We start from the raw sequence: 13,564 nt of genomic DNA, 5'->3' as shown, positions 1-13,564 counted from the left end.
TTGTTAGAAAGCTCAGATCTGATGCTTTCATTTGATCTATCTACCTTTGCTATTATCTGAAGTTTTTTTTTCAGCTTCCAGCCAAGGGATTAAGGGAAGAACCTGACATCGTACCCGATTTTGAGCAACGTAGCCTGGATGGAAGAAGTGACTATGCCCCCTTAAACCCCAAAACTTCAAAAAGTCATTCCTGGAGGCCAGAAATGGGTCTTAGACACTCCTGGTATGTCATCTGAGGTATACTAAGGGGTCCTTAGGTCCAGAACTAGAAATTTGATGTGACTCTGAGCTCAATGTGATGTCACTCTGAGCTCTATGGCCTATATTGGGAAAAATGAGTTTGATCCCAAACACCTCGAAATGTCACAAATAGGAGTCAGACATGTACCTGGAGGCTGGAAATGAGCCCTAGCCACTCTTGTTATATCATCTGAGATATATTAAGGGGTCCTGGTGGCTACAGGGACCTGAAAACAGTCATACAAAGCAATTTGAATCCATACGAGGCAATTTTTAATTTGCGGCCATCTGGTCACCCTTTGAAATGGATAGGATATACTACAGAGGATGTAGTGCACTCTATTTCTTGAAGCATATGATGTACTGACTTAATTTCAATTGCAGTATGTAGCTAAGACATTTACAATTCATAGTGGTAACTCTCATGGTTGTGGCTTATAGGGACAAGGTACAAATCAAGTGTAACCTTCAGGTAAGTTTTTATTTTTCACTTTCATGTGTGTTGTAGAACACTTTATACTTTTGGCTATAATTCATAGTCTGTACATTATAGAGACATAATTTAAACAGCACTTTGTTCCTAGTGATGTGCATCTTACCCATGTGAATTATTATGTGTGTGGCGTATTGTAAAGTTGTCAAAATTTGAGGTTGAATGTATGACGTTTTTCAATACCGTCGCATGTACGAAAAAGTATGCCTTACATTTTGTCCCATACTTCTAAAACCATACAATCTGGATCCATAATTGGAAGTGCAGCATTAAGCTAACATGATGCCACTGTCCTGTGTTCATTTTCATGCATGTGGAAAGCTTCAAAGTGGTGTGAATCTTTCAGCGATTAAACACATATTTTTAAAAAAATTCCTTCAGCTTTTGCAAAATGTGTCACGTATGTTATGTCATCAGTCAAGATCCATATTAGATAGAGCTTGATTTCCAACTGCAACACATTCTATAACATAGCCTACTACAGTGTGCCATTTTATATGCATGTGCCTAACACACAAGGTGCATACAAAGCAATTTGAATCCATACGAGGGGATTTTTAATTTGCGGCCATCTGGTCACCCATTGAAATGGATAGGATATATTACATAGTATGTGGTGCACTATAAATCTTGAACCATATGAGGTACCGACCTAATTTCAATCACAGTATGTAGCTAAGACATCTACACTTTATAGTGGTAACTCTCATATTTGTGGCTTATAGGGACAAGGTACAAATCAAGTGTAATCTTCAGGAAAAGTTTTTATTTTTCACTTTCATGTGTGTTGAAGAACACTTTATGCTTTTGGCTACAAAATGTATGATGTTTTTCAATAACGTCACATGTGTGAAAAAATATGCCTTACGTTGTGGCCCATAATTCTAAAACCATACAATCTGGATCCATAATTCTGAGTGCAGCATACAGTTACCATCATGCCACTGCCCTGTGGTCATTGTCATGCCTGTGCCATGCTTAGAAGTGGTGAGAATCATTCAGTGATTAAACGCATGTTTTATAAAATTTGCCTCCATTTTTTGCAAAATGAGTCACGTATATTGTGTCATCAGTCATGATCCATACTAGATAGAGCTTGATTTCCAACTGCAACACATTCTATAGCATACCCTACTACATTGTGTCATTTTAAATGCATGTGGCTTACACGTAAGGTACATACAACGCAATATGAATCCATACGACGCGATTTTCAATTTGCGGCCATCTGGTCGTCCCATTGAAATGGATAGGATATTATACATAGCAGAATGTGCCCTATAATTCTTGAAGCATATAAGTTAAAGACTTAATTTCAATTGCAGATTCTAGCTAAGATTCGTATGCATTATTGTACCAATTCTTATGCATGTGGCCCACATAGAAAGTGCATGAAATGGAAGTTGAATCCATACGAGGCGATTTTCGATTTCCAGCCATCTGGTCACCCAAATCTCAAAGATTATTGTTAATAATTCAGTGTGTTTTTATGCTATTTAGCTAATAATGCATGAACCTGTTTATTAACATGTGCATAATGAGATACCAAAGAGAAAATAATGAAAATGTATTGGTAAACCGTATTTTGGTAGACTTTAAAAAACCCCATTGAAAAACACATGCATCACCAATGCTGCTTTTTGCTTGTGCCTAAAACGAAAATGTGTTATTAAAAAGTGAATATAACACATAGAGATGTTTTTTCTTTTGTTTATGAAGAAAGGCATGTGAAGGCAGGTCACACCTATGTTTTACTTTGAAAAAATCTCTTTTCTAAAATTTACGGCGTTACCTTGTTTTTTAATATAGCTAAAAAAACAATTGTTAAAGTCGCTTATAAAAAAGTGATCGTAAATGCTATTTTGTTTTTTTTTCAGCGTGAGGTTCAGTTTAATATGAGTCTTAATTTGATGTATCACTTGCCCTAGTAAACAACCCCCAAAGTCTATTTTTTTTCAATTTTCCCAAGCTCAATGTTAAACACATGCATCACCAATGATGCAAAAAGTCAAGTCAGAAATTTCAAACAGCAATAAAAAAGTGAGAAAAACAGATATTTGAAAAATTCCTTTTGTTTATGCAACGAAGATGAAAGCCCAAGCGTATGTAAATCGTTTGTCTGGGGAAACGTTTTAAACCCGACGATCTGTTGAATATGAAATACATTTATTTAAGGAAATATTTAATTTTATGGGTACAATTTGACCACATACACTAGCCTTACGATGTTTCGAAAAAACACTCGGCTCAGGGCTGAAACAGTCAAAAAGTGAGCCTTTCGGATGTACGGTATATCTCCTTAAGTCAAAGACAGTACATCCTTATTTGAAAGTAATGCATACTAAATAACCAACATCCTTACTAATAAATATTGAAAAGGCATGAATTGTCAACTGTCTAGAACAATGAAGGCGAAGGGGGCACAAGGCACATTCCTCCTCCTCCTCGACTGCCCCCGCCGCACTCGAGGAGGAGAGAAGAGATGCTGCCAAGAGCAGCCCGGTGAGTTAGGGCTGGGCGGGGGGGGGGACATGGTGGCATTCCCGCTCCCACTCCCCGTGGGAGTGGATGGTGTTTAGGGGTGCCAATGTGTGGCACCGAGTCAGAGCGGCCCATGTGCTAAGTGGGCCGCTCCAACGATAACGGGGCACATTTGCTTCCAGAGCCCCGAGTGGCTCCAACAGTGGGATGTACGCTCCCACGTGGGTGACATTGGTTTTAAGGCCCCAGGCGTGCCTAGAGCCTGTGCGTGGCTCCACCGCCTGAGGCATATTTACTTAAAGGATACAGTGAGGTCCTCAGGGGTCTGTGCTACCCCAGTTTGCGCATCATTCGTTCAAGAGCCTGTGTGCTCCATGGCACATAGGTGTTTTCAGAGCCTAGAGGGCTCCAACGTGTGGCGCAGTTGTTCTGAGGGCCAGTGAGAGCCCATGCCACATTTCTACTTCACAGCTGCCCAGCAAGTAGTGGGCAGCTGCACCGTTTAGGTCTTTATTTCTAGGGGACATGCTTTGAATGCAGGAGTGAGACGCACTCCTTCGCCCCCATCTTGGCCTGCACATCTGCGCAGCACTTAATGCCAGCTGCAACGTTTAGGTTGGCGCAGTGGCGCACCCTTGACCTTCGCTGCCTAGGTAGCAGCCCTGACTTTGAGGACATAGGGCATTTGAGCCCCCTTTTTGAGATGGCCAGTTGGCCAGGGGGATTGTTACATTTATAGGGCACCGGGCCCTAATGTGATTTATGTGCTAACTATACTTTTGGTGCTAGGAAATGTATTGTGTATACTATGTTTTGTGCACCATGTTGGATACCTCTAAACTGTGGTTTATGATTAGGAGGTTGGTTTGTGTTAGTGAGATTATACTTCACTATGTGATTTATGCCCCGAATGTGAGTTATACTTAGGTGGTTAGGGTCTAATGTATTTAGACTGGTGTGATACTGTGCATAATGTAATTTATGTAACAGACTGATGCAAAGTACAGGGATTACAAGTGTTTACTGGTTGTACGTTTCATGATCTATTTTACTTTTACCAAGTTCGCTTGGTGATGGTCCTGACCATGGTCCATGTGGCCCTGCGAGGTGTACATAATCCCTTGTAAATATTGCCCAGTGCCAGTTTGCACAGTGTACATGTTGTGATCACTATTCTAATGTGTTGTGAGACCACAAAGGCTATTTTTGATATAACCATGTGTGGAGTTTCTTTTGTAGTGTGCCTGGGATGTTGTTGCTGTTGTGTGCGTGCGCAAATGCTTTACACATGGCCTCCGTTATAAGCCTGAGTGCTCGTGTCAAGCTATCAAGGAGGTGAGCAGGGGTTATCTTTGGCGTGTAACTCCCTTGCCCCAACCAGAGATCCTACTTCTAACACAAACACTAACCTCTACACTCACCATTGTATCCTGAAAACACTGGACCCCCAGCACCAAAACACTAGTGAGATAAAGCTGGATGAGAAGGTGTGAGTGGGAGCCACCAAAGAAAGGCCAGAGGGCTCAACCAGTGTTTTTTTAAAGTAGTAGACGGGCCCTGGCGCGTTCCGTGGGCCCCTTTAGATAAATATTGGCCCACTGGGCCCGGGTGTGCCCCTGCATTAAAATCTTGCCTTGTCCCTGGTCCCACCACATCTCCCATGGGAGCTGGACCCCTGCATTAATATACTGCCCCCTCTCAGGGGCCATCATGCTGGTTTGCCCATGCCCCCTTCCATTTCCTTGCCTCGGGCACCCACAGCCCTGGGCGAGGATAAGGAAGAACGGGCAAGCTGTAGGAGTGGAGGAGACAGGTGCACACTCCTGCAGCATGCCAGTATAACATACCTGATATTCTTTTTGGTGCCCCGTTCTCCAACGTACAGTCTGTTCTCTCCTCTGGCTGGAGAAGAGTCCATGCTGCAGCCAGGAAGGTCCTACTGTCTGGTGGTGGAGTCCGAAACCCTCCAGATGAAAGCAAAACAGCAGGCAGACCGGTGAGGAATAAATAAACAAAGAACACATCACTTGCCTGCTGCTGAGACTCCTCCTTTAACTGGTCCATTGGTGAGGGCTGGATCAATGCAAGGACGAGGTAGCATTCACTGGCATTTTTACGAAAAATGCAAGCTTGTTACAAAACTGCACATTTTTTGTTGCACATCGCTAAATCCTGGAGGGTCTAAATGACAATGCTCCCAAATATAATCATGCCCTGTGGGATACAGAGGCCCAAACTCTGCCGGCGAACACAAGTTATTCAGAATAGATGTGTTTGTACTATGTTGTGACTTGGACATAGCCTTTTGCTTGGGTCAGGCGACTGGCATGAGTGTTTAACTACGGTGCATTGCCAAGATTAGGTCTATATGCTTCTCTAAAGATACCCAAGCACCGTTAATGGACAAGCTATTCGATGGCTCTCACCTTTTAAGCAAGAAAGTGGACTAGGCCCCAGACAGATTCCTTGGGTCTGCCTGCCTCCGACACACAATTTCATCACAAATCTCGTTCCCTTTTGGTTACTGTAGGGTTTTTAATACTGCCAGACCCTGCTGCAAACCCAACAGGTCTCCCAGTTCTTTCAAAGCCATGGCATACAAAGGCAATGTCCAGGACATTTTGCCACTGAGTGACCTGCCTCTACAACTGGTGCAGCTGCAAAACCTCTTTGTGTCATTCCAGACACTGACTCACCCTATTGTAGGCAGTATCCAACATTTTCTCCAGTGAATTAGATTATGCCAGTCGCAGACCCCTCTCCCTATTCCACCCAGACTTAACAGTGGCAACGGATGTATTACTTCTGAGATGGGAAGGCCATATGGGAGACAGAGACTAGGAAACCGTTGTCACCGGCAGAGACCCAACTCCACATCAAGCTGTTGGAGTTGCAAGCATTTCACTTGGCGGTGAAGGTCTTCTGGCCCACCATCACAGGAGGCCTGGTGCAGCTTCTCACAGACAAGACAGTCAATGACGGTGGTCTCTTCAGGAAGAGTCACACTTGAACTTGTTTGACAGCGAGCCGAGGATTCACTGGCAGCAGTTGTTTAGTCTGACGAACGGGCGCTGGAACTGCTTAGTTGAATTTGACTTCCTCCCTGGTACGCTGCCCCGAAATACAGAAGAATCCTTACTGTGCTTTATTGAATATAGTTGAGAAGCATATTGGAGAAGCGGCGATCTACCGACCTGTTGAGACCATGCAATTAACTGGAACGGTCGAAATATTAACTATACAGGGACTATTTCATATAAATTATGTCTTCCAAGAAATGCCTTTACTTAACTTGTATTGTACAAAAGTATTTACAACCCTGTTTCTGTGTGCAAAATGTGGATCGGACTGTTTTATTATCATATCACTTTCATCTTGAGCACTGCGCAGTCGTCACTCAACAATTTATATATACACTTGCTGCTGAGAATAAAATTAGAATTTTTGGAAATGAAAAGGCCTCATCTGAATTCTATGTTTTTTTTAAAATATATTTTTATTGTCATTTTTGCACACTTTTTTTGCAAGCAATACAGGATTAAAGTTACATCACATTAGAGATGGGAAGCTTTAACAACAAATACTAAACCACTGAGACATAAGGACGTCAGGAAAAGAAAAGAGAAAAACAAAACATACAGGAGCCTTCCAAGGGACAACCTGAATTCTAATCATGATAAAAATGGTGAATTAATATCTGCCCAGGGCCTGCATATGTGATACAGACCTGTGAGATAATGAACTCATAGACCTCTGTAGTTGCTCACAGTGCGCATGGGAAGTGCTTCCATGCGTCTACGCTTGTCACTTCTGGAGCACAATGACGTCAACACTGAGCTGCATGATACCTCCTGCGTGCAGCAGAACTGCTTTAAAGTTTGAGGATTCAGTCTGGCGTGTGGGAAATATTCATAAGGTGAGGAATCTGCAGGTAAAGGAGTATCCACCAGAAAGAGCATTACCGACGGCAAGTAACTGGTTTGTTATGTTTTCCTGCTGTTGTATTTTATCTAATTCCGGGTGGTGAACTCCGCTCGCAGAGATTTCCATACTCCGCGGAGCTTGCGGAGTTCCTAAATATACCGTACCGTGAAGCGTAGCGAGGTTTTTTTCCACGCTCGCGCTCTTCAACGTCATGTACTGGAGTAAGGAAAATCCACCTCCTGATGAGATTTTTCCTTGCGCGCGATTGCCAAGGTCTAGTTGGTGAGCAAAAGCATCTTCCTGGCGAGATTCGTCGTCGGATTTCTCAATGCGAGTAGTCACGGCAGGACACAACCACTCGCGTTGAGAAACATTCCTTCGCATTGACAAAGCTGCCACTCAAGTAGAAGCAGCTGCACCCTCTTGCGCTGCACATGGTGCCATTCATGATTAATTTTACACCACGAACGGCATGACCCTAACACACTCTGCTGCTCGCAGAAGTCCGTGTAGAGCAGCGGAGTTTTTTTTACACTTTGCGGAGTTCTTCATTGAGGAAAACCACCTAGGCCTAATCTTATCATGAACATCTAGATTTCAGTCATATGTTAAGAAACAAGGGTGAGTAGAAACCTTTTGGGTGGAGAACATTTAAGACATTAATATTGTGTAATTAGTTGAAGTTTGCAAGTACTAACACCTCTCTGTGTCAAGTAAAGACCTTGAGAGTTTTTTAACTTTCAGATACTCAAATTGTGGATTTTGTTGCAATAAAAAATGTTCAAGGCCTGAAATTTCTTTGGTGGTTGCAAGCGGGCAGCCTAAGTTATCCTGCAAGAGTTTCTTGATTAATCCTATTGCAACTACAATATGTGCGCTCTCATGTAAAGTCAGGTTGTTAGAAGCTTTTCTGCAACTCAAGATACACCTTAATTTTCACCTCATGTGGATGCATTTCTCATGTTTAGTGAGATTTTCTTTCCGAGTACAACGTTTCTGGCTTTCCCCTCCTGTATAAGGCTTTAGTCCAGTGTGAATTCTCTCATATGAAGTGACATTGTATTCAAGACTAAACCTTATCTGACATTCAGAACACACATAAGGCTTTTTTCTCCCGTGTGAGTTCGCTCATGAAGAGTGAGAAGCAGTTTGTAACCAAAACTTTGCTTGCATTTCGAGCACTCATAAGGTTTTTCCCCAGAGTGGGATCTCTCATGAAGCATAACACGGTCTTTCAGATTCAACCTTTTATGACATAAGGATTTTCTCCAGTGTGGAGGTTCTCATGGTGAGATAGCGTTTTTCTCTGCAGCTTTTCTGGCATTCAAAGCACTCAGAAGGTTTTTCATCAGTATGGAGTCGCTTATGGTTAGTGAGGCTGTGCCTATCAAATAGGAATTTCTGGCATTCACAGCATTGGTAATGTTTTTTCCCTGTGTGCGTCTGCTCATGTAGAGTGAGATTGAGTTTAAAATTGATGCTTTTCTGGCACTTGGAGCACTGAATTATTTTTGATGGTGTGTTTTCTTATGGTGCTTGTAACCATCACTACCTCTGAATCTTTTATGACCTTTAGAGCACTGATAATTTTATTCACCAGTGTGGATTACCACATGTTCAGTGAGATGAGATTTACGGCTGAAACATTTTAGGCATTCGGAACACTGATAAGGTTTTTCCCCAGTGTGGGTTCTTATATGCTGAGTGAGATTGATTTTTTGAATGAAAGATTTCTGGCATTCAGAGCACTGATAAGGTTTTCCCCCAGTGTGGGTTCTTATATGATGAGTAAGACTGATTTTGTCTCTGAAACATTTGTGACATTCAGAGCATGGATAAGGTTTTCCCACAGTGTGGGTTATTGTATGTCGAGAAAGACTTCCTTTGTCACTGAAACATCTCTGGCATTCAGAGCACTGATAAGGTTTTTCCCCAGTGTGGGTTCTTGTATGTTTAGTGAGACTGCTTTTTTCACTGAAACATTTCTGGCATTCAGAGCACTGATAAGGTTTTTCCCCAGTGTGGGTTCTTATATGAAGAGTAAGACAGAGTTTGTTTCTGAAACATTTCTGGCATTCAGAGCATGGATAAGGTTTTTCCTCAGTGTGGGTCCTTGTATGTTTAGAAAGACTTCCTTTGTCACTGAAACATCTCTGGCATTCAGAGCACTGATAAGGTTTTTCCCCAGTGTGGGTTCTTGTATGCTTAGTGAGATTGCTTTTTACACTGAAACATTTGTGGCATTCAGAGCACTGATAAGGTTTTTCCCCAGTGTGGGTTGTTATATGCTGAGTGAGATTGCCTTTTACACTGAAACATTTGTGGCATTCAGAGCACTGATAAGGTTTTTCCCCAGTGTGGGTTCTAATATGCTGAGTGAGACTGAGTTTGTTTATGAAACATTTCTGGCATTCAGAGCATTGATAAGGGCTGTGCCCAGTGTGGATTCTCATATGCTCAGTGAGATAATATTTACAGCTGAAACTTTTTTGGCATTCAGAGCACTGAGAGAGGTTTTTCCCAGTGTGCATTCTCTCAAATTCAGTGAGATGAGATTTATGGCTGTATCTTTTTTGGCACAGGTAACTTGTTTCCGCAACTTGGGTTATTTTGCTTTGATTGAGGCGGGTTTGAACACTGAATTTGTTCTCACAGCGCGTGTTTTTATAAGGTGTATTCCTAGAGTTACATTTAGTTTTCTCTTGCTTATATGCCACGGTAAGGGTGAACCGGATTTTAGAGTCGGGCTTGTTTAGATAACGTTCAGCATTTATCTCTAAAAGATATTGTGTGTAATCTTCTTAACACATGAATTGAGCAAAATATGTCTGGATGCAGCCCTTTAAAACCTGTTGAAATGTTCCTAGCAGATAACAGTCTTTGGGTTATTTTGTGACTGAAGTTTTTCTCAAATCTATTTGTATAGGTTCTTAGCAATGCAGTGATAAGGTGTTAGTCTGATATTTAATGATTAAACTGAGAAGTACCTTTTTGCACTGGCGTAATGGCAGTAACTGAGAATACTAGAACATGCACAGTACTGTTGTGGGTCACCAGTCGCAGAACATCAGTTCCTTTTACCCTTTGTATGTTTGGTGTAAGGTTAAGGATTGTAGTTCTGAAGACAAGGATTTTATTTACATTAGCTATAGCGCAACGGTGCTCATTTAATCAGTTTTTACATATCACTCATGCACAGCAGATAATGTGGCGATTTACATAGAATTACAGTACACATTAAAAAGGAAACAATCTGAGATGGTCATGAACACAATAAAGTGGTGAATTTTTTAGGTTTTCGCAAGAGTGAGCAGAGAGGGTCGAGGTGTTCTATCCCGAGGCATATAGTCTCAAACTTGCGTAACTGGTTAAAAACGGTTGTTGAACAAAGGTGATTTTCTAATCTTTTGGTTGTTAGCGTGTCAGCTTCGGAGTCTTCTTTCAGTGTCTTTTCTTTGATGGTTTGCAGAAGAAACCTTTAGTTATATCTTTCTTTTATGCAGTGTGTCCTTCCTCTCTGGAATTACATGATGCTTTAGATGAACGTTATTCTGTCATGCTGAGGCATTTTTGTCTTTCTGATAATATTTCAGATGAGGATGTTGTGATTGGTCTTTCTGGCATTATATCTGATGCTGTGTGCACAGATATGACTTTGCTCTGGGTTAATGAAATGCAAAATTAGAGACCTCACTTACAGGTAGAGTACTTTCCTCAGCTCCCACTTCCTCGCCACACCAAGATTTTGGAAATTGTTTAAACTTAGAATGCTGGATGTCCTTCAGTTTAGTTGGCTGGTGCTAAATCTTGCTTTCTTCGTCTGTAATTTCAATCACCTATAGTATTAAAATTAAATACAGTTAATACATGTAAATTTCCCCCAAAAATTATTTACAAGCCATATCAATGCAGAATTGCAGAATTTTGAAAATGTTGAGCTGTACTTCAGACAGAGAAGAGTGTAGAATGGTAGCCTGAGAGTACTTGGATGTAGGAGTGAGGATTTGTAAAATTTCCAACATTTTATTAAGCTCAGAAAGGATACATGTACCCTTTCAACTTGTAACATAGAATCCCAAAAGCAGAAATTAAAGCCCTATGGACTGGCACCAAACAGATATTTAAAAAAGAATACTATTCATTAATTTTTAATGTAGATTTCTGGGACGGGAATTTCCCCTCCACGGACAACAGGCGTTTTCCTCTGCCCTGAGTTACCACCTACTTGTCTCTGGTATCCTGACTTTTGAGTTCTGGCCTCTGCCGCACGCAAATCTATTGTGTGTTGCGAGGACTATGCCTAGACCTATCCCTCAACTATGGTCCAGAGTATGAATCAAGGGCAATGAAATTAAGGCGTACTTTCATGTGCTCATTTTATTCCACCTGATTATCAGTTGTTAGGCTTTTCTGCACCTGGATTTACCGGGTGCAGAAAAACAGGACACAATTTATTTCCAGACAGAAAAATTAGACTGAAAAGACGCACAAGACTCTGGGTGCAGCAGAAGCAGCCAAAACGTATGCTGTTTATTTTACTAACTGGGGGAAACACACACTTCTTCCCTCTGTTAGAAAATGCTTTCCTCTTCCCTCCCCTGCTTCATCCATCTGCCCCCCAACCAACCACATGCATATATCTACCACCTGCTTAAAACAAGGGGTAAATAAAAGCAGAAAAACACTATGAAATAGTGAATGACATGTGGTTTGACAGGCAGAAGAATCTGTTCCTCGTGGCAACTCCCCAGTCCATGGCATCAAACTTGTAACTGCACGTTACTGAGTTAAATCTACCACAAAACAATTACATAAGATTTTTCTGCCACCCCTGTACTATGCAACTTCTAACAAGGGACTATGAGAGATCTTGGACCGGTCCTGTGACCTGGAGGGTCACAGCAAGTGTGCCCTCATTTAAGGCAGAGGACTGTCATGGGTTTAACAGCTAGAGCGGTGATGGCAATGCATCCTGTTGTAAGGATCAATAGCCTGATGAGATCTTTGCATCATTGTCAGTGGAGTGGCTTTCTACTGACACACCCATGTAATGCTCCATTTCTATACCTGTGCCCAGACTTTGCAATAACATCAAGTGCATGTTTAGGGTGTTGGTGTGCATAGCATAAATGCAATGTGAGGGTGCGACAGAGTAAACTGCATCACCTGCCTGCCAGTCGTGTAAACAAGTGGGACCATATATCCCTCTTTTATACCCTAGTTCAAAGTCCTCTGTTACCAAGGAATAATGTGCTCTACAAAGTACTCAGGTGCCTGCTGTGGCACCAGGGATGGTGTCAGCCTGACAGTTTATATAAGTTGAGGGGACATAATCTGCAGGGAAGGGAGTTTGACTATCCAGCAGGAGGACAACGCTGTCCTGGAAGAAGCAAGGTCCAACACATCCCCGTTATCTGTAGGGCGGGCCGGAAAGCCATCCACCAGGACCAGCTAGTCTGAGGGACCCCGTCCCGCCAAGACTCTCCCAACAGTTGAAGGCAGAAAATAAAACTCTACAACATGATTGTTGAGGCCCAGTAGGACGATTGTGTGCTGCCAACCGTCCCGTTCAAGGTTGCATTTGCCAAATTCCTAACACAACAGAGTCTGATTCTACTGACGTCCTGTAGAGCCTGTGTTGGGCTTTTAGCTGCTGAATTTCTGACTACTCTGTGTCAGAGGCCCATGAAGGACTACAACTACTCGAGTGTCGAACACCCTGTCTGAGCTTACGCCTGTGGTCCAGCCAGCCACAGTATGGGCTCAATTGCTGATGGTCGGGCCTCCAGAGGGGCTGCACTTACCGACAGGCCAGGTGTGACTGCTACCTTGGAACTGCTGATCTTCAGGCAACTGCAAACGAAAGGCAGAGTGGGTGCCCTACAGAATGCAGCCCTACATCCAGGGCAAAAGGGATCCACAAAAGCCTGTTGGTGGGTCACTGCTCTCTCGAGTGTTCGGGCATGCCATTTAAGTGCCGGGAAACAGGAAAGAGACCCAGACAAGACTGACTCATCCTGTGAAAGGGTAAGATGCTTATGACACAGCATACAGGAATGGGGGTGACTGGAGTGACAGAACTGACACTATACTATATTCATGATACTCCTAAATGCCCTTAGAGGGGAAGAGGGGATCAGAACCGGACGCACCTGTCTGCAGCACATGGTAGTCTGGCATGCCTGCACTATCTTTTCACCCAGACACTCCATAAAGATGATTTTAGAGCTGCTACACACATATAAGTGGGAATCACAGACCATTCGCCGGTGGAGGTGCGACTCGATGGTCCGGTTTTGGACTTCATGCTTTCCCCAAGGGTTGATCCGTGATATTTAAAAGACAAGACATTCAAAGCTCGTATGAGAGATGGAGCAGAATTCTACTTTAAGGAGAACGGGCGGGCTGTTGAATCAGCTTGCATGC

The 13,564-nt window shown here is 42.6% G+C and overlaps 1 protein-coding gene across 3 annotated transcripts in view; it reads right to left on the bottom strand.

Annotated features, from left to right (window-relative positions):
- Window positions 1-6,719: 6,719 nt before the first annotated feature.
- The window catches only part of LOC144806383 (uncharacterized), a 91,753-nt gene continuing 84,908 nt past the window's right edge, over window positions 6,720-13,564 (bottom strand). For all 3 annotated transcript variants that reach the window (XM_078672747.1, XM_078672746.1, XM_078672748.1), the window contains one exon: window positions 6,720-10,974. In XM_078672747.1, the coding sequence (XP_078528873.1) occupies window positions 8,728-9,669 (942 nt within the window). In that variant the 5' untranslated portion in view covers window positions 9,670-10,974 and the 3' untranslated portion in view covers window positions 6,720-8,727. The remainder of the gene's footprint in view (window positions 10,975-13,564) is intronic.

Source organism: Lissotriton helveticus (genome assembly GCF_964261635.1).
Source record: "Lissotriton helveticus chromosome 1_1 unlocalized genomic scaffold, aLisHel1.1 SUPER_1_unloc_67, whole genome shotgun sequence".
NCBI classification, from domain to species: domain Eukaryota; kingdom Metazoa; phylum Chordata; class Amphibia; order Caudata; family Salamandridae; genus Lissotriton; species Lissotriton helveticus.
This window is presented reverse-complemented; position numbering and strand designations above follow the sequence as displayed.